The sequence below is a fragment of the Danio aesculapii genome, chromosome 13, assembly GCF_903798145.1.
Source record: "Danio aesculapii chromosome 13, fDanAes4.1, whole genome shotgun sequence".
Lineage (NCBI taxonomy): Eukaryota > Metazoa > Chordata > Actinopteri > Cypriniformes > Danionidae > Danio > Danio aesculapii.
Window position 1 is genome coordinate 33,184,341 of NC_079447.1, and position 25,719 is coordinate 33,210,059.

At 35.8% G+C, this 25,719-nt stretch overlaps 1 protein-coding gene across 2 annotated transcripts; it reads right to left on the minus strand.

Moving 5' to 3' along the window:
• Positions 1–1,609: 1,609 nt before the first annotated feature.
• zmp:0000000662 (RING finger protein 145) lies at positions 1,610–23,261 on the minus strand. Of its 2 annotated transcripts, none has more exons than XM_056470911.1 (11): positions 23,186–23,261; positions 20,572–20,896; positions 20,380–20,488; positions 19,032–19,123; positions 17,103–17,344; positions 16,864–17,033; positions 12,219–12,359; positions 11,957–12,139; positions 9,972–10,119; positions 8,907–9,263; positions 1,610–3,172 (listed from the first exon to the last, which is right to left on the minus strand). In XM_056470911.1, exons 2-11 carry the CDS (start codon positions 20,765–20,767, stop codon positions 2,684–2,686), a joined length of 2,127 nt encoding a protein of 708 aa, XP_056326886.1. In that variant the 5' UTR covers positions 20,768–20,896; positions 23,186–23,261; the 3' UTR covers positions 1,610–2,683. The 2 variants fall into 2 exon arrangements, with proteins under 2 accessions (XP_056326886.1, XP_056326885.1); XM_056470910.1 differs by having other exon boundaries at positions 23,081–23,254.
• Positions 23,262–25,719: the final 2,458 nt, after the last annotated feature.

Consider the following 25,719-nt stretch of genomic DNA (forward strand, 5'->3'; position numbering starts at 1 on the left):
AATATGGTACATGCTACTTTTTACATGATGTGTCATGACCCATGGTACAAAGTACATCATAGCATTACACATTATTATAACAGTGAATCCCAACAGTGCATACAAGCATGGCCATTCATGCGATGTTAAAGAGTTTGGGACCAGACATCCACCTTCTACTGCTCCTATATTTCCACATGCATTCATATACAGTATCCATTGTCGGAGCTTTTAACCATGGGCAAGGGCACTGGTTCGTGGTTTGACCATCCTTTCACCATTGTTGGTAAATTCTCACTGCTAACCCACAAAACTGGCCATTATAGCGATACTCTGAACCAGTTGGCATTTAATTTTGGCCTTTGTCAGTCACTGTCATCTTTATTCCCACCCATTTCTCCAACATCCATCCATGATTACAAAAACCTACGGTTTACCTACTATCTAAACTAAACTGCACAAAACCATTGATGTATGATGTATGCTACATTTAAACGTTGTTCAAATTAGACAAAACAGCAAGCTTTCGTCGATGGGTTCCTCACCACTAGCTTGCTTGGTTTGGGACTTGTGGAGCTTTGCATTGATGGATTTTTCTCTTCAGTGTTTGGACTTTCAGCAGTGAAAAATAAACCACACTAAACTAAACTTCAACTCTGAAAACTGGACTGACACAGTTTCAGTTTACTAGAACTTCTATGTTAAGCTGCTTTGACACAATCTACACTGTAAAAGCACTATAGAAATAAACATGAATTGAAAAAAAGCTTGCAGATTAATGGCAAAGTTCAAACATTGTGAATTTAAAACTTATCATTTGCATTAGTTTTTTCTGCAAAACATATTAAGTGAGTTTAAAGCATTTAGGTACAAGAAACATTTGTAGCCAATAATGATGGCTGCCAAGTGTCCTTTTACATTAGATATTTCAATATTTGAGTGTAACAGCCAACAATACTTGGTAGAAAAAGTTTTTTTCTCTTGGATTCTGTTTTTTCCCCTAAAAAAACTTTAAATGTATTTTTAACTATAATTTACGCAGATGCACTCCCCTATACACTCATCCAACCATTTTGAAATAATGAATTTTGGACAAATTGAGATATTCAATCCATCTGGAAAAACTATATTTCATATCGCAATACATATTGCAGAAAAACAAAATATTGCATTGTGAAAATTTCTCCAATATCATGCAGCCCTACCCAATACTGTAAAGTAGAAAGTGGCCAGTGTAGAATGATGTACATCACTGGTGTCAAATCCAGTTCCTGGAGGGCCGCAGCTCTGCACAGTTTAGTTCCAACCCTAATAAAACACACCTGATCAAACTAATTGAGTGCGTTAGACTTGTTGGATACCTACAGATAGGTGTGTTGAAGCAGAGCTGGCACTAAACTCTGTAGGGCTGCAGCCCTCCAGGAACTGAGTTTGACACCCCTGATGTAGAGCTTTCAGGAGCCTGTAACAAAAAAAAAACCCAACACAATTCACAAAGAGATCAGACAATAATAACTTGTGTTGTTTTAATATTCTTCTACCATTAAGGTAATCGAGAAAAACACTCAGCGATGGACTACAAATGACAGACTGATTTAAACAAAACCGATAAAGAACAAAAGAAGAAGTGTGATTGTATAAGCTTTTTATCTTTATTCTCTGCTCTGACAAACATCCTCAACTAGGATCTTCCCATTAACAATGATCATTGTGCACTGAACGCAGCTTCACTGACAGTTTATTACCCCTGAATCCAGGCAGAACATCCACAAACCATAATGTAATAGAGAGAAATACTCGCCATGATAAGACCACCTCCACTACAGCTACACAACTTCAGTTTAAAACACAAGCACACAATGGAGTGACACAGAAAAGGCACGGCTACTAGCAGTCCTGCATCAGTCAGAATGAGATTCACTTATGTGCAATTATCTGAACCTCCAATACCACAAACAGAAAAGTCATTTCATACACCCAGACAAAAAAAAAAAAAAACATGAATTGTGTGTGTCTTAGATCTTTATCAGTTCATTTCTCCCACAGAACTGGACAATTATCATCATACACTGTAAAAAAAAAAACATCAATAAATTGACAGTTTTCTATATTTTGTGATTTGTTTTTTTATTTTCTCCCATTTATTTATGCTTTTGAATTTCACTATGTGACCTTGATTTTTCTTCCAACAACTTTTAACCTCAAAAAGACTTTTATTAACATGTTTAACAGTTTAAAGTGATATATTGTCAGGATTTGGTGCTGTATATTACGGTACAAAACCCTTGTATTAAGCTGCCAGTACATTTTCAGCTATTTTACTGACTTTTTCTCTGTATATTATCTCTTATTTTATTAAAATGTCAATAAAAGTCTCTTTATTAAACTGTAGAGTTGAACCCAAGCATCAAAAGTCGACAAAGCAACCATTAATAAATGAAAAACCCCTGTGAATCACAAAATACAGATACTGTTAATTAACAGAGATTGTTTACAGTGTACATGACATCTTAACAAATGTCAAGACAAGATTATTCAAAACGAATCATTTGCTAAGTAGAATCTTCACTGTGGAGGTGTTGAGAAAGTGTCAATCCAGCGCACAAGCAGCAGGACATCCTATAACGGCTTGCTTCCTTTGAGCTTTTGCTCCATTTCCTCCAGAAGAAGATTTCTGCAATCATGCCATTTTGGTTTCTCTGTTTCATGCTTCTCTAGCCAAGTTTATCTTTCTGGCCCTTTCCTTCCCAGGCTCCTGCAAAGACACTTTAGAGTCCTCGTCTGATGAGCTACTGGGCACAGCATCTGCTACGCCTTGAGAATCACCATTGGCTTCACAATGCAAGTGTTGGAGACTGTCTTTCCTCCTGGAGGATTTATTTTCAGACTCTTCACAGCTGGTCTCTGTGGAGAAATCACCATCATCATCACCATCATCATCATCCTCATCATCATCCTCATCATCATCTCTCTGCTCCTCTTGTTCTTCATGGTTTTCTGGTGGAGCTTGTTGGTCTGCAGGAGGTGAGTTTTGTTGGGTCGGCTGAGCTTCCTCTGCTGCAGCCGCTGGACTGGCTGAGGGTTTGATGGAGGTGTGGCACATGGGGCACGTCTCCTGCACGTAAAGCCACTTCCTCAAACAGTTGCCGTGGAAGAAATGACCACAGTAGGTAATCACCGCTGATGTCATGTCCTGCAGGTTTAAAAAATAAAATAAAATAAAGAATTACAATGGAGTTCATACAGGTTACAAACTCTGCAAAAAAGGCTGGGTTTCACACAACTCCTTTATGCGGTCCCAACACAAATCAATTAAGCTAACAAATCACAGTTAAAAATTTAAGTGGATTGAGATTAAAAGATGGAATTGTTCCCCAAAAAACCCTTAAGAATTGTATCGTTTCAACTTATTTTAAATAAATAGTTTGAACAAGCAGAAAAATATATTCTCTTGAGTGCACAGAGTCAAATTCAATACCTTTTAAGACCCTTTTTAAGACACTTTCCATACACTTTAAGATGTAACATCTTATCGCCACTTTAGGTTTCAACCGTTAACATTGGCAACATTTTAACTTGCAGTATATTTACTAAATACTGATTGTATGAAACTAATCCTAGACTCAAAAAATATTTTGCTGCTTCTTCAAACTACTTCTTTAAAATAAGCTGAATCAACACAATTCTTGTTTTTTTTTTTTTTTTGGGGGGGGGGGGGGGGGGGTGACAATTTAATTGTTTTATGTTCAATCCATTAGATTAGCAAAAACAATTAAGTTGACATGACAACAAAGGAATTGTGTGGAAACCAGCATTTTTTACAGTGTAATCTAAAGCAGTGTTTCTCAACCATGTTCCCGGAGGACCACCAACACTGCATGTTTTGGATGTCTCCTTTGACTTTCACACCCATTACAGGTCTTTCAGTCTTTGCTTATGAGCTGATGATTTGGATCAGGTGTGATTGGTTATGGAGACATGGAAAATGTGCAGAGCTGGTGGTCCTCCAGGAATGTGGTTGAGAAACACTGATCTAAAGTATTATTTATAAGATAAATTAAAATGCTAATCCAGCAGGTGGCGCCTATATTTTAGCAGAAATAATGGTGTTGCCTTGGTTACTGCATTAAACAAAGCAGCATGATGTCATATCTAGCAGGATTTTATTGATTTCAAAAACTACAGCATCCCAGTATTTGCATATTAAATCCTGGCATACAGCTATACATTGTATAATCAAAAACAATGCAAAATATAATACCAAGTAAAATAGCATTTAAAACTTTTTGATACTTTAAGGGCCTTGTGTTTTAATTGATTGATCAACTTTTAATACTTTAAGACCTTGTGGACACCATGTTATAATCATTGTTGTGCAAAGTTTAGCTTGATTACATAGAAGGTCCTGACTAGGATCCTGTATCTATAGAAGCTTACTTCTACTGTGGAATAACTTTTTCATCTCACAGTTTTTTTTACCGTAAGCCCAAAACTATAAAATAAAGTATAATTTTTCTCAATGACTACTTTAAAAGTACTTTTTCTATACATTTCTATGAAGTCTAAAATGCAAACTCATCACCTTGACAGGCTTGACTATCGACTATTTTGACAAATACACACCGACATTGCACGCACACAGAGCCCAAAATGGGAGTTTGTGATTGGGTCAGCCCAATGTCAATAAAGAAAAAAACCGATGGGCTGCAGATTGTGTCACATGGGCTGGTCTGTACCAAAAAAAGCCCAACTTTCAGAGCGTCACAGATTACAGCATCATCAATTAATAAGGCAGAAAGAACAACAGTCTGCTAAGTGTTTTATGGGCTGATCAGATCATAAGAAGATGATCAGCCCGGCCCAAAAAGTACGTCGGCCCAGCAGGAAACTGCCCGGTCTGCCAGATGGTGAGTCCGCCCTGGCCATATTACGATTATAGATTACAATGAAAGCTGAAAATTGACTTGTAGTATTCCTTTGTTAAATTATGTTTATCTTAAAGAGCCCATATTATGGGTTTTGGAAAATGCCCTTCCATGTAAAGTGTAACACAGCTCTAAGTGAAGGGAAATATCCAGCTAAGGCTTAAATCTGTAAGTGTACAGTGTTTAAAACTCTTGATTCATCTATAAAGGAGTCGACTCATAGTGCTTCAAACGAGTCGTCTTGATAAGGAGTCTTTAGGTGTTTCGAGAAACACAAGTAGTAGCGGGCAGAAACCCGGGACATTTGAAACCTGTGGCCCCACCCACTAACACAGAAAAAAAGCCACACACACACAGACACACACAGACACACACACACACAGACAGACACCGGTCGAATGAAGTCACGCTGTGCAGATGGATATTATTGACAGTCTACCCAAAGATGAAACCTCAGCATTATAGCCAAGCCTTGAGCAGTTCGAGTGCTTCTGGAAACTACATGCTAACAAAGAAGACTTCATCGGCCGTTTGTTGAAGGAAGGATCAGTAAAGACTGCCAGAACATGGATCAGTTTCTTCCCCCATTTCACCAGTGTAAGTACTTGCGATTAAAACTGTTGCCTCGTTTACTCTAGCTTGCAAATGATGTATTTAGTTGTGTTTTGTTACTTGTAACTGTGTGTACGGTATCAGGTTAACTCTTTATATTCTCATATCGTGTGTAAAGCCACGTTGAAAACGCGATGCGTGCCACTTTGTTTACGGATCGTGAGCTGTTTACACACAAGCAACGGTCAAGTTTCAAAATAGTTCAGCTCAGGTTCGAGGTGAGGTGTTTAAACTGCATCCAGCAAGCTGAACTGGCGCTCTAGGCAAACAGTGAGGGTAATGTGTGTGTGTGTTGTGCAGGGCCGGAGCAAGCTGAACTGCCGCTCTAGGCAAAGGACGATCACGCAGCACTCAACCCGAAAGTAAAAACGAAAGTGACCCGTTAGCAAAGTGAGGACGGGGGGTGTCGCGGATATAACGGAGGACGCGAGTGGTGAGGGAGGTGTTGCGGACATCGCCCTCTCTATTCTGCCGCCCTAGGCGCAGATATAACTGAAGAGGACGCCTTACACTATGAAGCGTGTGAGCACTGTGACTGCTTTTATATTGTTGATTAGCTGCTGGGCATTTCACTCTGTCTCGCGCTGAAGGCTGTCAGTGTCGACCAATCGCAGCAGGCTGTCATCGGTCTACTCAGCGCAGATTAGCTTCTCGCTGAGGAGGGGTTTGGGAACAAATGAATCGCTGAACAATTCATATGGGAGTCGCTGGGATAATTAGGTAAAAATAAATGCAGATTATAAGACGATGAAAGTGTTTTTTGACCTTGCATGCATATTAGACTGTTGTTGGAGACCCTTAAAGCCAAAATATGACCCTATTTCATGTATAATAGGGGCTCTTTAAAAAAAAACACATCTACAACCAAATGTGTACAAGTGTGTGTGTGTGCGTGCGTGCGTGCGTGCGTGTGTGTGTGTGTGTGTTAAGCATGTTTAGGGTGCTTCTCGATTCTTATTCGTGCATCCGCATTTCCTTTCCTTGAGTCTTAGCTCCAACCCCTCAGGATGTGAGGGAAGGATGCAAGGAGAAGATTTAATGAATGACGCAAAATAAAATATCCTCACTTCCTTTAGCATCACTTCAAAGCGTCATCATTTTCATGAATACACTGCACCACTGATTTTGCTTGCACATTAGAATTTTAGAATATTAGAAATAATTGCAATAGTTTGAACCTCCACAAAGCACCACATTTTTCAGAATTTTTACTAGTTATTAGTAACAATGAATTATTTCCAGTCATGAACTGTGTTTATTTATGTTGAAAAGTACATTATACTTAAAAATGATCAGAACTGTGAAAACCCACATTTACAATAACGTGTTACATGCTTAATATTCATATAATGTTATTATTGGTGCAGATGTGAATGGGGAGGATAAGTTACAATGTGCGTCAGGTTTAGTCAATAAAACACTTCCGTAAAATATATACACTCATGTATACTTGCTCATGACTCCTAAGGAAGCCTCTCTTATGATGTCCTACAAGAAGAACTTGATTAGTTTCATAGGACAGAGGTTGGAGGAGCAAGAATATGAGGAAGGATATTGAGAAGCACCCTTAGTATTAGTTTAATCATTTCAGTTGCGTGTGCAGGGTTCCCATTTTAAGCCAAATCTAAAATTTTCAACTTTACCTTGACATTCACTAACTAAAAAGCTGAATTTTCATGACATTTAATCATGAAAAACAGGAGAAACAAGCCGCTATTGTGCTTATACGCTACCTGACAAAAGTCTTGTCGCCTATTCAAGTTTCAGGAACAGCAAATAATAACTTGGCTTCTAGTTGACCAATTGGTATCAGAAGTGGCTTATATGAAAGGCAAAGGCCTCTAGATTATGCTTATTTTACCTAAATAAAATATGATCATGCCTTGATATTTAAATATTTAATTAGGACAGTAAGGTCTGACTTTGCTTAGACAAAAGTCTGATCACTTAACAGAAATACTGTACAGTTTAGAATATAAAGTCATGGTGCAGTGGAAAAATAATTAATATCGTGTATGACTACCATGAGCTTGGACAACTGGATCCATACATCTCTCCAATGACTCAAATAACTTATTAATAAAGTCATCTAGAATGGCAAAGAAAGCGTTCTTGCAGGACTCCCAGAGTTCATCAAGATTCTTTGGATTCATCTTCAATGCCTCCTCGTACAGCTTACCCCAGACATGCTCAATAATGTTCATACTGGTGACTGGGCTGGCCAATCCTGGAGCACCTTGACCTTCTTTGCTTTCAGGAACTTTGATGTGGAGGCTGAAGTATGAGAAGGAGCGATGAAGAATGTGCCCTCTCCTGTGGTCTGTAATGTAATGGGCAACACAAATGTCTTGATACCTCAGGCTGTTGATGTTGCCATCCATTCTGCAGATCTCTCGCTTGCCCCCATACTGACTGTAACCCCAAACCATGATTTTTCTTTCACCAAACTTGCCTGATTTCTGTGGGAATCTTGGGTCCATGTGGGTTCCTTCTGCAATATTTGTGATGATTGGGATGCAGTTCAACAGATGATTCATCTGAAAAATCTACATTTTGCCACTTTTCCAAATGATCAACTAGAAGTCAAGTTATTATTTGTTGCTTTTACAACTGCGATCGACAACAAGATTTTGTCAGGTTGTGTATATCAATAATATAACATTAAAATAACATGTTAAAATAATAAATTTGATAAATAAAATTGACCTTTATAGCCAAATAGACAACAAGTGATAATTTACCTCAAGTTCTTGAAAAATAAAATCGGAGGTATTTACTGTTTCTGTGGCTGTAGTGCAAAGTGCTTCCCTTTCATATTTGATAGCTCAATAGTAGTTTTACAAATGTATATTTAGCTTTTCTGTCATCTACTTTCTATTACCCAGTCTTTAAAGTATCCATTTTAAAGCCAAAGATCTAAATAAAATTATACTATCCTGACATGTTATCCTTAATTAAGAGGTACAAGTGGTGCTGAAAAAAAGCCTTACCATAACAACAGGCATTAAACAACATGATATAAAAAATATTACATTTTGATAAATTAAAACTACGATTTAAAGTGACAAACAAAAATTCCTGGTATTCCATGACTAGGAAAAAATATATAATTTCCCTGACTATCAACGTCCGGAATAGATCTTTTAAAATTCCATGATATTGTTTAAGTTGTCTCCATCCTAAATTTGTTCCAGTATCAGCCCAAAACCTCAGGCTAACCCATAAAGATTGAGTGATAAAGGTCTTAAAGAGCTTGCCTTGAACCCGTAATTGCTGCTTGCATCTATTTTAGTAATTTAGACTCTCTTTAAAATATAAAAACTCAACAATACCATGCTTTACAGCATCACACACACTGAACGAATGGCCACACTTTGTGCTTGCTCTGACCTGGAAGCAGATGGCGCAGACATCATTGTGGTCCTGTAGCTGCTCTCCACTGGCCTTTGGTAGTACGTTGATTTTGCGAGCGGCTTCTTGTCTGAGCAGGAAGCTCTTCCAGCCCGCCTGAGCCCGGAGCCACACATTGCAGTAAGAGTGGATGATGATGACAGAGGCTCCCATCCAGCTCCACTCTCCCCACAGAGACTCCCAGGCCCCGTACGCCACCACACACACAGCCACCGCGAACTCTAGCACACGACACACTCCGTTCACATAATAAATGATCTCATCCAGTCCAGGCAGGGCAGCGCCGCGCCACACCTCCACCATGAACAGACTGTAGATCAGCAGAGTACCTGTCACCTAACAAACATAACAGGAGATAACTGTAGAGTGAATCATTTCAATGAATTCAATGAATAATTGATACATTAATATCTACTGTTTATATATTTATTTATTCTAAAAAGTACACTGCAAAAATGCTTTTCTTACTTAGAATTTGTATTCTTTCTAGAATAATTATCTAAAAATTCTTTTATCAAGAAGCTTTTTCTAGGCAAGCAAAACATATTGTCTTGTTTTCAGAAATATTATGCCAATATTAAGGAAGTTTTTCCTTAAAACAAGCTAAATAATCTGCCAATGGGGTAAGCAAAATAATCGTGTTTTTCCTTTTGACATAAGATTATTTTTCTTACCCCATTGCCAGATTGTTTTGCTTGTTTTAAAGAAAAACTCACCTAATATTGGCATATTACTTCTTAAAACAAGACAATAGGTCTTGCTTGTCTAGAAAATTCTTCTTGGTTTAAGACTAGAAACAAGACAAAAAATCTAAGACGAAAATGTTTTGCAGTGTACTGTATGTTTCCATGCTTCTTTTTTGTAATATAGTTCAGCACTGTTTTACTTGAGTGCCGTTTTACTTTTCAGTTTCCATTTTAAAAATGACTGGTTGATTAACTGGCTTTTGGCCAGGTTCAATCTAATTATCATTAATCAGAAAATCCACAAAACTGGTTGATCTTATGCTTTGTATGAATAATTTTCTAGAAACAACAGAATTACCTGAAGAGATGTTAGCATGCAGCTGGAGACCAAAATCAGCAGCCAGAAATCCATGTTGAAAAACTGTGAGATCTTGTAGGCCATGAATCCTGGAAACAGCAGCAGAAAACCACACATCGATAAACCCCGCAGGTGCTTCCACACACTCCTGTGGAGACAAACATATCATAATCAAACAACCTGGATTTTATTGGGTATTAACTAACCTTTATCAATAACTAACAATCTGTCGCAATTACGAGTATTAAATTTGCAATTTGAGTATTAAATTTGCAATTCCGAGTAATAAATTCGCAAATCTAAGTTATAAAGTCGCAATTCTGAGTTATAGAGTCACAATTCCAATTATAGTTTGGAAAAAACACTTTCATGCTCTTATAATATGAATTTATTTTTACCTAATTATCTCAGCGACTCCCATATGAATCATTCAGCGATTCATTTGTTCCCAAACCCCTACTTAGCGCGAAGCTAATCTGCACTGATTGGACCGATAACAGCCTGTTGCAATTGGTCAACCGCGTTACGCGCAAGACAGTAAAATGCCCAGCGCAGTTTGTCAAGCCCCCGGGTCGCCAACATTGGTATAGGATCCGATCGCAACGGACGCCCGAAACACGCTTCGTAGTAAACCTACTCAACGGTGTTATTCAGACACCTTACCCCCAAAAGTAGTGTAGTTAAACACCAGCATATTGCTCTATTCTTAACTATGACACACATTCAGTATTACTGTATTCAGTATTACACATATTCAGTATTACACACAGCAGCAGAAGCTAAACTATTTTGAACCTTGACCACTGCACATGTGTAGGATCAGCTGACGGTGGCCATAGCAATGAAAAACGGCAGTGGAAGGCGAGCTCACAAAAGCATTTAAATCCGTAAACAAAGCAGCACGTGTCGCGTTTTCAACATGGCATTAGACATGATATGAGAATATAAAGAGTTAACCAGATACAGTCCAAGCAGTTACAAAACACAATTAAATACATAATTTGCAAGCTAGAGAAAACCATGGGCCAAGTCTGATTTCATTAATTATCTTTCATTTTGGAGCTCTTCTCCCTTCTCAGCTGTAGATCATTTCTATTTGCAATCGTTGCTGTGGCACCTCTTGCGTGAAGTGTTATATGTTCTCAGGGTTTACCTGTACTCTGCTTTGCCCAACGATCACATCCCCAGCCAGGGGGTTGTAGCGCTCACCAACGCTCCTCCTCAGCGTGCAGCAGCCTGCCTTTGTTTGACTTTGTGCCTAATAATCTGTCCCTATTTTGCACGCACCCCTGGTGTATTGGTGTACAAAATGGAGGAAGAAACTAAACCATGATCTGTGTACTAAAGTTCCTGTTGATCTCTGTCAAAATCCCATACATCAGTGGTCCTTTCTGATCCTTCCTTTAAGAAACGAATGAATCGCCCATTGTAAGCGTGTAGATTGCTGAAGCACTCCTTTCCCTCACACTTCCAATAATATACAGGTACGCACGGCATCTTCATGACTTCAGGATCTGTTTGTCTTTGATGCTGTGTTAGTGAGCGGGGCCGCAGGTTTAAATTTTTCCAGGTTTGCGCGCGCAACAATTGGGCGGGGCTTATGTTTCGCAGCCACGTCATGTCGAAACGCCTAAAGACTCGTTATCAAGATGATTCATTCAAACCACTATGAGTCGACTCTTTTTAGATGAGTCAATAGTTTTAAAAACTGTCCACTTTCAGATTTAAGCCTTAGCTGGATATTTTACTTCACTTAGAGCTGTGTTACACACTATATGGAAGGTCATTTTCAAAAACCCATAATAGGGGCACTTTAATTTTGATACTGTATTATATTACTTTTCAAACAAGTCAATTTAATCATGCATGAATATTATACTGTTGGCATGTAAGGGCCACATTTGAATACAAACATACAATACTCCCTTAAGTCAACCATTAATGGTGTCAATTGTTTAGGCTGTAAATAGGATAATATACTGTACCTGTTTCTACTGGCTCCGAGGCCTAACACAACTGGTTCGGTGATCTCACTCATGCTTTGTAGAGTAGATGTGAGAACGATGAAGAGGATGATGAAGAGCAGAAAGCATCGCTGAAGAGCTGCCATGTCCAATAACCCGGTCTGCAGAGCCAGCAGCAGCAGAGTCACCCCCTCTGTCACCCCCCTAGAAAACAAGCAAAACCATAAACATCTGAACTGAAACTGAAACACATGCACAGTAAACACACACAAGCTTCTTTTACCTGTGCATGACGTTATGGTTCTGGAGAGCGTTGAATCCTCCGAGGTAGAACTTGCAGAGACTGAGAAGTCCCAGTGCCGTATAAGACACTACAAATGTTAAGCCGAGCAGAGAGTATGGGCTGGCACAGCATTCAGAAACACTGTAACACATATACTAGACACATTTCACATGGGCATTCAGGGAAAATTACAGTCTTAATATTAGTGGTGTAACGGATCACAAATCTCACGGTTCGGATCATGTTAGGATTTTTTAGTCATGGATCAGACCATTTTTTCGGATCAGCCAAAAAGGAGAGGAGACAAATGTAATTTGCTTTCCATTTATTACAAAAACAGTACTGCAAAAACCTTTGGGTTTTATTTTATTACAAATAAAATGAAGAAATAATCAGCTGAATAAAAATAAACTGTAAAATATTCAGTACTGTGAAAAATTCACTGTTACTACTACTGTTGCTGATAACTCTAAATGTGAAAAAAATTTTAGTCTCATTGTCAATAAATGATTCAGTTATTCACTCATAAAACTTCATGTTTAATTGCTAATGTGGTATATGCCGAAGCATGCTAATAGGACTTTTAGATTGCCAGTAACCTGGGTTAATCGTTTACGGTGAATTGTTTGCCAATGCAATATCGGCGCGTTTAAGGTCTGTTTTCTTTAAAAATCAGCGATCTCCACTGGTTAAGTGATATCCGATATAAAGTGGGTCTCAGATTGTACAAGAAGCACTGCATTAAATAACTTTTTTCCCCACCATGTCTTTATAATATGAGCATTTATTTTACCCCAGTATATTCAATGGAGCTTCTGCGCTAGTCTGCTGATTCTGACGGGCGCGTGCGAGCAAACGGCTTTTTGTCTCGTTTTACGCTTGAGCAACTAAATGAATACCAAAGTCTGTTTAACTGAATGTATTTGAATTACATTACAACATCAATGATGTAAAATGAACCGTATAAAATGAAAAAAAAAACTCATTTTTGAAGAATTATTCAATGGCAAATTTTTGATGGCTGGTTGTCGCCACCTTTTGGTTAAATAATGTAATTACTGCCTATAACTAAAAAGACTAAAGACTGAATCTCTCTCTTGATTTTTGCATTTTTTCAAACACAGATTTGAATGCAGCGATTCTGAGAATTCATTAAACCTGTGCAAATCACCATTATTTATAATTTATGTTGTGTGGGTGTTGAGATCTCGACCTTTTAATGATTTAATTGTGCAGCTTACACTGAATGCATTAATGCAGGCTAAACAAGTAGTGACAGAAAACACCTTTAAGCTTTAATGTTGTGATCCGTACGAATCAAGGATCAACCTTAATCCATTACACCCCTACTTAATATGCACTTGTTATTATACAATATTTGAAAAGTTCCTTATTTTGATTTATAGGTTTTGTAGGGTGGGTTTTATAGGCTCATTTAAACAGTTGAGAGATAAACAGATGAGTTTTACAATGTTTTGAAAAAAAATGTAAATTATCAAAGCTCTTTTTGACATCGTTAATTGAGATGCTAATGCTCTAATCAGATTCAATAGTTTATGCTAACCTAATATAAAAGTGCTAGACCTGGAGATGGGCTGAATAGATTCAAATATTGCAAAACTTAACTGTTTAACTCTAGGTGACAAGAAAGGTGAGTATTAATTTAGTCCATTTAAGGTAAAAAAAAAAACACACAACAGGATCATATTATTCATCTGAATCTCTCTAAACCCCACTTTTCCCAAAGCCAGCTCTGCTCTGACTGGTCAAATGAGTGGCTTAGACCAGTGTTTCCCAACCCTGTTCCTGAAGGCACACCAACAGTACACATTTTCAACCTCTCCCTAATCAAACACACCTGAATCAACTGATCATAACATCAGAAGAGACTCCAACACCTGAAGTTAATGGGTCAGAAAAGAGAGAAATCCAAAATATGTACTGTTGGTGTGTCTCCAGGAACAGGGTTGGGAAACACTGGCTTAGACTGTTCTACTACTTGCAATGTGTTCCAGCAATGAAATGTAAATTACTACATCTGAATTTAAGCTCTCGATGATTCCTCATTATATGCATAGATAGCAAAATGAACAATTTAAGACAAACTACAACTCATTTACGACTTTTGTGCTTGTAGACGGGTCAAAGTAGACATTGTTTAAACTGACATCATGCTTTAATCTGATGGCTCTTGGTTTTGAATCGGTTCTCTAGACAATAAATTCATTTATTGCGCACTTTGACCTTTGAAGCTTTGCTCATCTTTTACGTCCAGCTATGTTACACACAACATAAGAGGTAATGTCCAAAAGAGCATAATGGGACGCTTAAAACTAAACAGTTAAAATTTCAATTTTCCTCAGCATCCCACACCCATAATTTTATGGAATCGTTTGGAAAAACTAAATTTGTAATCCAGGTGAACGCAGAAACAAACTTTACTGGGTTTGTGAAACAAAGGTTACTTGGGGGTTTTGGGGTTTTAAAAAAAAGACAAAACATTATTTAAAAAAAAAAGTAATTTTGTTGTAACCTCACAAGTTTAAAGGGGTTGTAATGTTCTCTTAACACTTACAACTTGCTTTAGAGCAAAGCATTGGTGTTTAAGGATGAAAAAGCTGCAAATTTCACCTTATCAGGAGCTGTTCTTTATTTCAGTAAGCATGGTTTCTGAACGTCTTTTAATGCCTTGACTGTAGTCCTAAGTTTTTCTCTGGAAACATACTTGTTCCCAAATGTAATAAGGTCTGGTTGAGTTGAGATCGTAGAGTGCTGTCTTTGCGTCCAAGAGATGCTATTTTACACATCTAATACACGGTTATATTTGCAATTTCTTGCACAGCTCTTTACATTCACAGACACAACCAACAATATGTGAATTTTCAGTCAATTATGTTATTTTTGATTTTAGAATCTTGTGTGTGTTTGCTGCTAAAGACAATAGACACAACATGCCACCCGACGACCATCTTTTTGTGTGCTGCTTGGTGGTTTACGAGAACACAAATTTTCATAATGACAGATATGACCAAGGTATTACTATATTACAATGATGAGGTTTATGAGGACATGCACTGTGTCCTTATAATTCAAAACTGTTTAAAATCATACTAAACAAGGTCTTGTGGCATTCAAAATTTGGGGGTTGTGTATCGTCATATAATAAGCAGTTTTTACAATATAAAATACTCTCCTATGGAGAGTCCTCATAAACCACCAAAATCTACTTGTGTGGTGCGCTTCATGTACGTGCATTTCAGAAGTTTAAACTAACAAGGCTTTAAAACACAGGCCACATTTATTTATTTTGTTGCCAGCGTAACTGAGGCACAAGCTGCAAATGCTTAACCCAGGTTCTGGAAAGGGGGCGGTGAGCAATAGCTTGTTTGCATTTAAAGAAACACACACAAAAAAAATTCCATTTACAATAGGGCAATTAAGCTAAATGTAATCCCAAATATAAATTAAGCATCTTGTCAGTGAAACATTGTTCTGTGATCAGTGGTAACTCTCCTCCGAAGGCCAGTGGGTGCTCTCATGCCAAACTCCAAATACCCATGAAGTAAAAACCCAGAAATCCCTATAGTTGTGCATTATAAACAGAAGATTGAGCTACTTTCATTGATTCAACGTAACTAACAATAACGTGACAACAGAATCCTCTCACATAACGATTTATTTCAAATGCTTGATTGAAGTTTTGAAGTGACTTTGGAGTAATGATGGGATGTTTGGATCATTTTTCTGACTCAGACCTTTGAGTCTTGTTCATCAAGAGGAATTAATCTTTTTTTTCCACGTCATTTCGTTCAATTTGCCAAAACCTCACAAAATTGTTATGAGTTGCTTTCAAACTCATCTACAACTAGCCCAAATGTTGATCACACTACAGACAAGTAATAACTAGAATGCTATAAGAAAGAGAAAATAATCATTTATGTTTACCTTGGTTTTTTTGTCTATGAGTAACTCCCATCCCATATAAGCTTAGCCAATGCACACAGTCTGAGCTGAAAGGACCCATGATTAGTTTACCTTTCAACTCTTTAGGTTTTCGAGTTGTTCGTTCATCATGTGACAGCATGTAAAGAGATGACTCAAACTAAAAAAAAAGACTCGAGAAATGAATGGATCAAATCTTTTTCTGGCTCTTAGTACTTAGGATTGGCTTCCTTCTTTCACGTGATTATCAAACGACTCAAACCCAGTGAAAGACTCAAAAAAGGAACTAATCTTCTACCCCACCTAAATGTACACATGCGACCCATCACTACTTTGGAGTAAACACGTTACTATTACATATTGTATTTTTACATGCTTTCAGATGCAGCAGCATTTACTACACAGAGATATAGCTCATCGACAAGCTACGCAAACAGCTGTCATCAGATTAAACTTCAATTTTGAATGCATTTTTGTGTTGCTTGTTAGTGTCCTACGACTGTGTAGTAAATGCTGCTTTACTACAACCTGCTTTACTGACAAAATGTGCAGGAAAATTGCTTTAGATGAATTGCCCAGCGCTTATTTACAGCATGGTGTAATAATTGAACCATGAAGCGTTTTGAGTTGAAATGTCACAGACACATTCTGAGATATCTTACAAAAAGAGCATAACAGGACCCCTTTAATATACGCCATTTACCTGGTGAGAAGGTAGAGGAGTGGCCCCTGTTGAACAGCAGTGATAGTGCCAAAATTGGTTATAAGTTGCACTCCAAACAGCACAAACCAGAAGACGCTAAACAATACCGGCACAGCAAAGCCATGCCAGAGAGAGACTCCGACTGCCATCAGTCTGTACAACTCCGTTACCTACAGAAGAAACAAGAACTGAGATTAGGATTTATGTGCAAAAGGTATGTCAGTATGAGTTTGTTTTACCTCGATGTCCATTATCTCTCTGTAGGTGATTCTGGCCAGTCTGTATGGCACAAAGAAATTGGCAAGGAGAAAAATGGCAACCTCGGCCCCTGTGATCATCATGGACACGGAGGAGAGTGTGAGGAGCCAGTCCAGCGGGACAGAAATCGCACGCGCCAGAAGAGGGAGCAAGTGTGCTGAGAACAGCCATACACGCTGAGTCCGCATGAGGAACGCACACAGAGTACTGACTATTATCTGACCTGGAGGTGATCATACACACACATATATAGTTGAAGCCAGAATTATTAGTCCTTTGATGTTTTTTTTTCTTTTTTAAATATTTCCCAAATAATGTTTAACAGAGCAATGGAATTTTCACAGTATGTCTGATAATATTTTTTTTTTCTTCTGGAGAAAGTCTTTTAGGTTTATTTCGGCTAAAAAAAAATCATTTTAAGGTCAAAATTATTAGCCCCTTTAAGCTATATTGTTTTTCGATAATCTACAGAACAAATCATCGTTATACAATAATTGCCTAATTACCCTAACCTGCATAGTTTACCTAATTAACCTAGTTAAGCCTTTAAATGTCACTTTAAGCTGTATAGAAGTGTCTTAAAAATATCTAGTCAAATATTATTAACTGTTATCATGACAAAGATAAAATAAATCAGTTATTAGAAATGAGTTATTAAAACTATTATGTTTAGAAATGTGTTGAAAAAAAAACTTCTCTGTTAAACAGAAATTGGGGAAAAAATAAACAGGGGGGCTAATAATTCTGACCTCATCTGTATATAATAAATGACTCATAATTATGTCACAAATATGTCAAAAGTAATTATGCCACTGTGCAAAACATACAATAATTACCATTATAAAAATTGCAGGACAACATACTTTCTTTTTCCATCTCTTACACTAGATGCATTCAGTACATTTTTGTCATTTGAAACAAAGATGTGGCATTTTATGACAGCTTGGGTCACCAGTTTTTAGGCTTATAGCTGGAAACACTTTCAGTCTTACAAGCAACAATCATAAAGAACTATTACAGTATGCACCTGTATTAAATAATGATTTTAAAGCGAGAAAAAATTCAATAATATTAATTATTATAAAATTATTAATTATAAAACCTATAACTACCAGATATCATCAGTTGATTAATTACAGTATATTAAGACAACTGTTTTGTATTATAGTTTTCTTTTTTTATTTAGTTTATTATTTGCAAATGAGACATCATCTAATTTGCATAACTTCCCCAGAACAGAAAATTAAAGCATGGATCAAAGCAGATTGAGAAAGTTTTCTTTTTCTTTTCAAGTTGCCTAAATTGTCTACAATCAATCCAGAAATAAGAAATGCCTTCATCCAGAGCGATAAGGAGGAATATTTTATAAACATTATATTGATATATAGTGTATTATAGAGTAATATATAAAGAATTGCTGAAAAGGTTAAAGCTGAAAGTTTACAACTGCTCCTGACGTGGAGAGTTCTGTGCATGAAAAACCAAACAGCCTTCAACAATAGTGATATAATTCTATAAGGCCACAAATAAAAATCAGAAATGTCTTTGCATTGTGTAACACAATTTCAAAATCAATGGCCTTTTTTGATATGACAAAGCATAAAGAGTTTATGCAGAAGTTTTTAAACTTTCAATCTAATATTGTGAAATAAGCTATATACTGTATAAATCTGAAAAGTGAAATTGAATATGACTGGCTGTTTGAAGACAGCTGACCACACAACCATCTACTGTACACTATAAAAGCAGTCCAGTCAAATTTTGACGACCTCCAGAAATCGCTCAAGATGTTTTCCATCATATCGTATTTTGTAACCTAAAGCTATTGATTTACTGCTGTAAAGTAAGTTAAAGTTTTAAGTTATTTTTGGTGGTATTGATGGTTTTCTGCACAGTGATACTCAACTTACTAGTGAGTGCAGTCACAAAACGGTTCAATGCTGTAGAGTCCAAAAAGATTGCGCCTTCATACCCATACTGAGCTTCACCTCTGACATAATCCCTGCAAACAAAATAAAACCCATCATTTCTCAAAGCCATAATTTTATTCACATATTTAATTTTTTTTACTATAAATGCAATACATTTGACAAAAATTAAGCAAAAATAAAGAGAAACAGTTTTGTAGTTTGTAATTTTTTTTTCAATATTTCTCATTACAATTGTAATGTATTATCGTTCTATTTCTAAAGACGTTCAGTGACTAAAATATTTATTATTGTTTTTACTGTGCATTGGTTTTTCACTTATTTGGTATCCTTTCAAATAAATGACATCAATATCAGTGCCCTGAACTCTGTGTCAGGCTACAGTCTTTTTTTTAATTCACATGTTTTTTATATATTTATTTGTGATTTTTTCCCAAGCTTTAACAAAACATTTTGTACAAACAAGGTTGTAATTTTTCCCATAATGACCCTTGCCGCCAAAATAAATTAACAAATAAGTTAAATTTAAATAAAACTGCAACAGAAATAGATAAAAATATAGCAATGCAAAATAAAAAACTATAATAAAAAATTAACTTTACAGTATTGTATACATTTACAATTAGATATCAATTGTAAAAATAATTCAAATAAATAAATACCTACATGATAATACAAATCAATAATCTGACTGATTTATAGTGGTCTTCTACACATAAATATGAAACCAAACAGGATGGTGATCACATTTAAACCTGTTTGCACAGATCAGCTTCGTTTTTTTAGAACATGTGATCATAGGTTGCCATGTCTCATAAATTTTTTTGCACAGATCCCTTCAATTAATATTTAATTTTCTGTCATTTCAAATATAAAACCTGATCACACATCCACATTAAAGCTTTAGGTGGGGCTCCTCAAGTAATATTGTTCTCCTCGCTAATAAAGTAGCAAAGGTGAAGACATTTTGTTTGTAAATGATATATTGTGTCCTGGTACACAAAAAACAGCTATTTCAACACTAGGTTTTATTTCGAAATTAAAGGCATCATTTAGTGTTTTAAATATTTGTGTCTAATAGTCATTATAAAATATTATTTTAACAAAAATATCTGTTTAATAAATCTTTTTTGTTGAAATGCACTAAATTATGTGACTGATATTCACTGAGAAATGGATAAAAATAATTATTTCGAAAATGAGGTGTACTCATTTATGCTGAGCGCTGAATATATATATATATATATATATATATATATATATATATATATATATATATATATACACACATACAGCGACCCAAATAATGTTGTTAATGAAATACTTTCACCTGACAATCTGATGACCCATGTAAAGCAGCAGGGCACAGAGAACATGCAGGTAAAGCTGGATAATGTGTCCCAGTGGCAGCAGCAGCACCACAACACTCACTATGTGACCTGCAAAACAGACCAGCAACAACAATACATGTTACACACTGCATATTGCACTAGTACTTTAATATAAAAGTCATAATAATTACCCAGGTAATATATGTTCCAGATGACATATTTGTACTTGAAGAGCATGTCTTCGGTCCTCGCTTTGAGATGATCAGTAAAGCTGTCAATGTCACATTTATACAGCATGTCCAGGACCAAGATACTGGGTACCCTGAGGACAACATTAGCTACCTCCTCTAGTCGAGGCATCTTAATGCAGACAAAATATGGTACCATGCAGGAAGGCCTTCACATCATGACATTTTTATATGACTGTGCTTCTGTATTGTGCTCCTATTTGGTGGCTCTCTTGAAAATGTACAGGACATCGCTGAGTGTTGCTAATTGGTGAATCCAATGAGAAAACTGCGGAAGGAGAAACAGTATCAAGATTCATTTCACAGGCAGATTATTTCTAACATTAAACCTTGTGTGTTCTTATTAGGGCTGCACCATATCAGAAAAACCTAGCATTGCAATATTTTTTTATTCTCAGTACAGTAATTGAATAATTAAATGTAAAATAATATTGCATGTTTTTTTTGTGTGTAAGCAAATCAATAAAATTAATCGTTATTAAATTTTCAAAGTTACAAATGGTACAATTTCTTATGTCTTTATGCTTTTAAAATCCTCATTAGCGTTGGGTGATGTCAACCAATTTGGCATCATACGATGTCTAATGTAAAACATTGTGATGGACGATGGCATCGTTGTAGGCGGCAGAGAATTAATAATTTATGAACAATTAATTAATTCATAACAAATTAATTATTTGTAGCCTACCGTTTCAACTACCTGAACCGCATGGTCTTTGTTTTACCCATAACCAAATCATAGATAAATAAAGATAAGTTGCACTTTTTCTGCAGGACTCTGGCATGAATAGGCAGAGTGATCTGTGTCGTTATAATGGTGTCGACAAAAAAAAGGTGCACAACCAACAGGAACCAACCAACAGTATCTGAGGTTTTCGCTAAAATTACTAAGTACAAGCGTGAAAGCGAAAGATTGAAGTAGTGTACGGACGATGTGACACGCTACCTGATTGATTCAAAAGACCAAAGAGTCATTCGATAGGGACAAGATGAATTAAATATCACGTTTAACAACTATAGTGAGACGTGATCCAGCGGTACATCCTTGATAAACTGTCCGACGTGCACTGCTCTCTGGGGTTTTGTGCTCAAAGAACTAGTTGACTGTTAAAGCTCAGACGTGGGCACACACTGGAGCGCATGCCAGAGTGTGTGTGTGTTTGTGTGTCTTGGTGTGTTGGTGGAGATTTTTTCAGAAACGCTAGGTAAAACGGGGCCTAAATATGTATTTTTTGCAAGCAGTTTGCTGCTGCAACGGAGGAGTGGCAGAGGATCGCGATGCCAGCTCAGCATTGTGATGTCTATCAACCATCGGCGATGGCATCATCTATCGACACAACCCTAATTCTCATATATATATATATATATATATATATATATATATATATATATATATATATATATATATTTATTATATTATATTATTTATATTTAATAATTTTAGCTTGCCAGATAATTTGGGATGTTTAGGTTCTGTCAAAAAGACAGAATATTTCACCCTCGTTTCCTTGCATCGATCAATTTCACACAAGGTGCAAAAAAATAGTTAAGCGCAGAACTTTTTTGGACAAAAAAAAAACATCCCCATTAAATCCAATATAACACTGCAATATTTAATCTCAGTGTTTAATCTCAGTGCCATTCGAAAAAAAGAAAATTATACATTTTAAGTTATCTGCTTTTATTAATGCAATAGGTGAAAAAAATAAACAAACACACATTTAAATTAAAAATCAGCAAATACTTTCTTCTGTTTTGGTTTTTATGCGCCACGTGTAATTCTACTTATTTAGGTGAATTGGTATGAATCCCAGAGTTTATTTTGTATGTAAATACTAAAAATTTGTGTGAGTAAGTTTATCTGACACAAAAATTATGCATTAAAATTGATGTTAATTCCCAGTTTTGTGTCATTTCATTATGTAAAGTTAATATCCCCAAATATCTGCTAAGCATTTAGTACACAAAATAAAAAATATATAGTATATGAATATAAAAATACATCGCATTGTGCAAATAAACTTTAATATAAAGTGTTGAAATCAATCCTCATAAAACGAATGTAGTTATCCGTGTCAATGAAAGCTAAAAACAATTACTGATACATGACACTGTCAAGCCATTTGGGCAAAACCATGCCATTTAAATGAGGCACAAGTATTAAACAAAGACTTTATGACACAAATCAGCTATATCAACACGTCCTAAATCATTCTCTGAATCCCAAATTTGTTTCAAATGTTTTTTGGGAACTTTTCAGCTCAAGACAAGATGGAAATCGCATAAATCTCTTCGTAGCAGACTGGAAGACCACCTTAAACCGGCTAAAACAGGAACACTATTATTACACGTTTTACAAATCTATCGTGATTTAGTGTTACGTATAGAAAAACGCAAGAACTCTCCCTTGTTTTTAATATTTGGGTGTATTTTAAAGACGGTCGCCTCCTACCTGCAGTGTGTGTGTTGTGTCATCATGGCAGCTCGCGGGTTTTTCGCCTCAACAAAAAAGCGCTTCAGCACAGCTTATCCTCGAAAAAATAAACAGTTTACACACCTGTCACGACCGCACACTGTCTCAAAACTACCGTCAACTGCAAGCAGACGACTTCCCTTCCTCCTCTTTCTTCTTCGTTAGATTTTATGTTTAACGGCATAGGAGAATCACGCATTACCGCCGCTTACTGGAGCTCTCGGGACTTCATCAGCTTCCACACTGAGCTGTATTACAATAATATCTACATATACAGTCGAGGAATTCCATGCGAATGTCAACCTTGCCAAAAAAATGAAGTTTTCACCAAAATAGCGAACCCTTTCTAAGTTTATTATTATAGGCTTGTATTTTACAATACTGAACAGGAACGTAGCCAGCCTGAAAGGGGTGGTTCTTTTTTCTTAAAAAGTGGACCTTTTTGCGGTTATAGGCCTCATTTATTTAATTATGAGATTTAAATACCACATTTATTGACATTTAAAGCTATTTTCGCTGAAATAGACTGTCAGGTGGCCATCATAACCAAAAAAGTACAATTGAAAATTCATTAATTAGCCAAAATAGCATTCAAATTCACTTTTGGTTTGCTTTTGGTGCTTCACTTTTCATTGGTCATTTTTTTATTTCAAGAATAAGGTCCAAGATTTAAAATAAAAGTTACTTGTAAAATATTTTTTCTATTTAAAAGCAATAAAGTAGCAAGAATGACTTCACATATGTCAGATTGTATGTTTTCTTGCACAGCTGGATGTTAAACTCATGAAAAATATTTGTTAGCATTGGCCAAAACTGATTAGCTAAAATCACACTGAAGCGACAGCCAACAGAGAATTCCACTTGCTCTTAAAATCTTTATCGATGGGTTATTTTCCCTATATTTGATGGCATAGCAGTCAAAATAGGACAAATGAGGTCATGTATGGGACAAATTCTGGACCTGTGAGGGGTGGGTCTTTCGAACTAACCGAACTCCCCTGGCTACAGGCCTGCTGTAAAATACTGTAAAATGGCCCTGTCAGTGTTTTCAAACAATTATATTTCATTTACCAAAGTAATTGTAATTGTTTGTTCTATAATGAGCCAGCTCTTATCCTGTTGATTAGCATTATTTCTTTTGGGTTGTGCAGTTTAATTCACAGAATTTCTACAAAATAAGTTGTATACTGTATACTCGCAGATTTTTCTGGTCACATCCATAACGCATGTTTATTTTCCTCATTTAAAATATAAAAAAATTTATCTAGTGTTATTTATAGATTTTTCTTTATTATTATTTATTTATCTTATAATTTCTATTCATTTATTTTTCTTTTCTATTCTTTCTTTTTTTTCCCCTTAAAATAATGTATACTGTTCATGTTCTACTCAGTACTGTGTACACACAACTACTTTTGAAAAATTCAATAAAAAAAAATATAAAAAAAAAAATATATATATAAAAACAGTTTACAGATTAATATTTGCCTGATCCCATAACTTGATGGTAAGTTGTTTTGAAAAATATGAACAGATGTTTCAATTAAATGTTAACATATACTTTCTCTGTGAATTTATGTTTCGAGTTTTTCACTGCAAATGTCAAATCCATAATGCTGGAATTTCTCATGTATTACAGCAGCTATAAAATGGTTATATTCAGGGATGGGAATAAATACATTGAAAAAATTTTTTAAATGAAATACCAAATACTTTATTTTCAAATGTATATCACAATAAACTACAAAATACAGCAGCCACAACATGAATCATTAAAAATATACTATTTATTTTGTATTTTAAAAATATATTACAAAATCAAAAATACTACAAAATACTTTTACAATGGAGCATTAACTTTCTTTCTTTCTTTCTTTTTTAAACTTTTTTTTTTTCAAAAAAAATTTCAGAACAATCCATTCCCCAACAATTTAATCCCCTACAGAAGAGGGAATAAATTAAAAATATATAGATAATATAAAAATGTCTAAATAAAATAAGAAAGAAAAAAATTATATATATATATATATATATATATATATATATATATATATATATATATAAATACTGCCATCAGAGCATGAACTTTCTTTCCTTCACCATTAAACTGAGTTAGTGAAGTAAACAGTGTCTGAAACTTGTTTGTATGTTTCAGACTTGTGCTGATGTATTAAAATAATGATGATTAATAAAAAAAGAAAAAAGATAACATATACAAGCATCGCAAAATAAATGAAATAAAAATAAATAAAATAAATAAAATTATTCACTCCAAGAAACTGAACATTATTTATTATATTAATATTAGCTCACATCTAATCCATAACCTTGGCAAACTGTCATGAGCACATTCATGCCAGTCTGGAGCATGAGTTTCCTTTAAGTTTATAGATTTTTATCTTTCAAGCTGTAACTTGTTGACTTTATCTTTGTTTCAGGCCTTTTTTTCTCTTAAAATTTTTTTTCTTTAAAACAATTGAGCTGTTCAAAGGCAAAGTGCGGTATCTATGCAAAAACTGAAACTGATCAAAATTCCTAAATTTTGTTTTTACAGCAGTTTGGATTTTGAAATCACCTTCGCTTCTCTGATATGGGAAAATTGAAGCAGGAGACTTTGC

Excerpts from the sequence above, each read along its gene's own strand:
- zmp:0000000662 (XM_056470911.1), bottom strand. The coding sequence starts at position 20,767 with ATGGTACCATATTTTGTCTGCATTAAGATGCCTCGACTAGAGGAGGTA. Across the intron at positions 17,345-19,031 it reads TTTTGTGACTGCACTCACTA|GTCAGATAATAGTCAGTACT; the intron begins GTAAGTTGAGTA and ends GATCACCTCCAG. Across the intron at positions 12,360-16,863 it reads CTCCTCTACCTTCTCACCAG|TGTTTCTGAATGCTGTGCCA; the intron begins GTAAATGGCGTA and ends TATGTGTTACAG.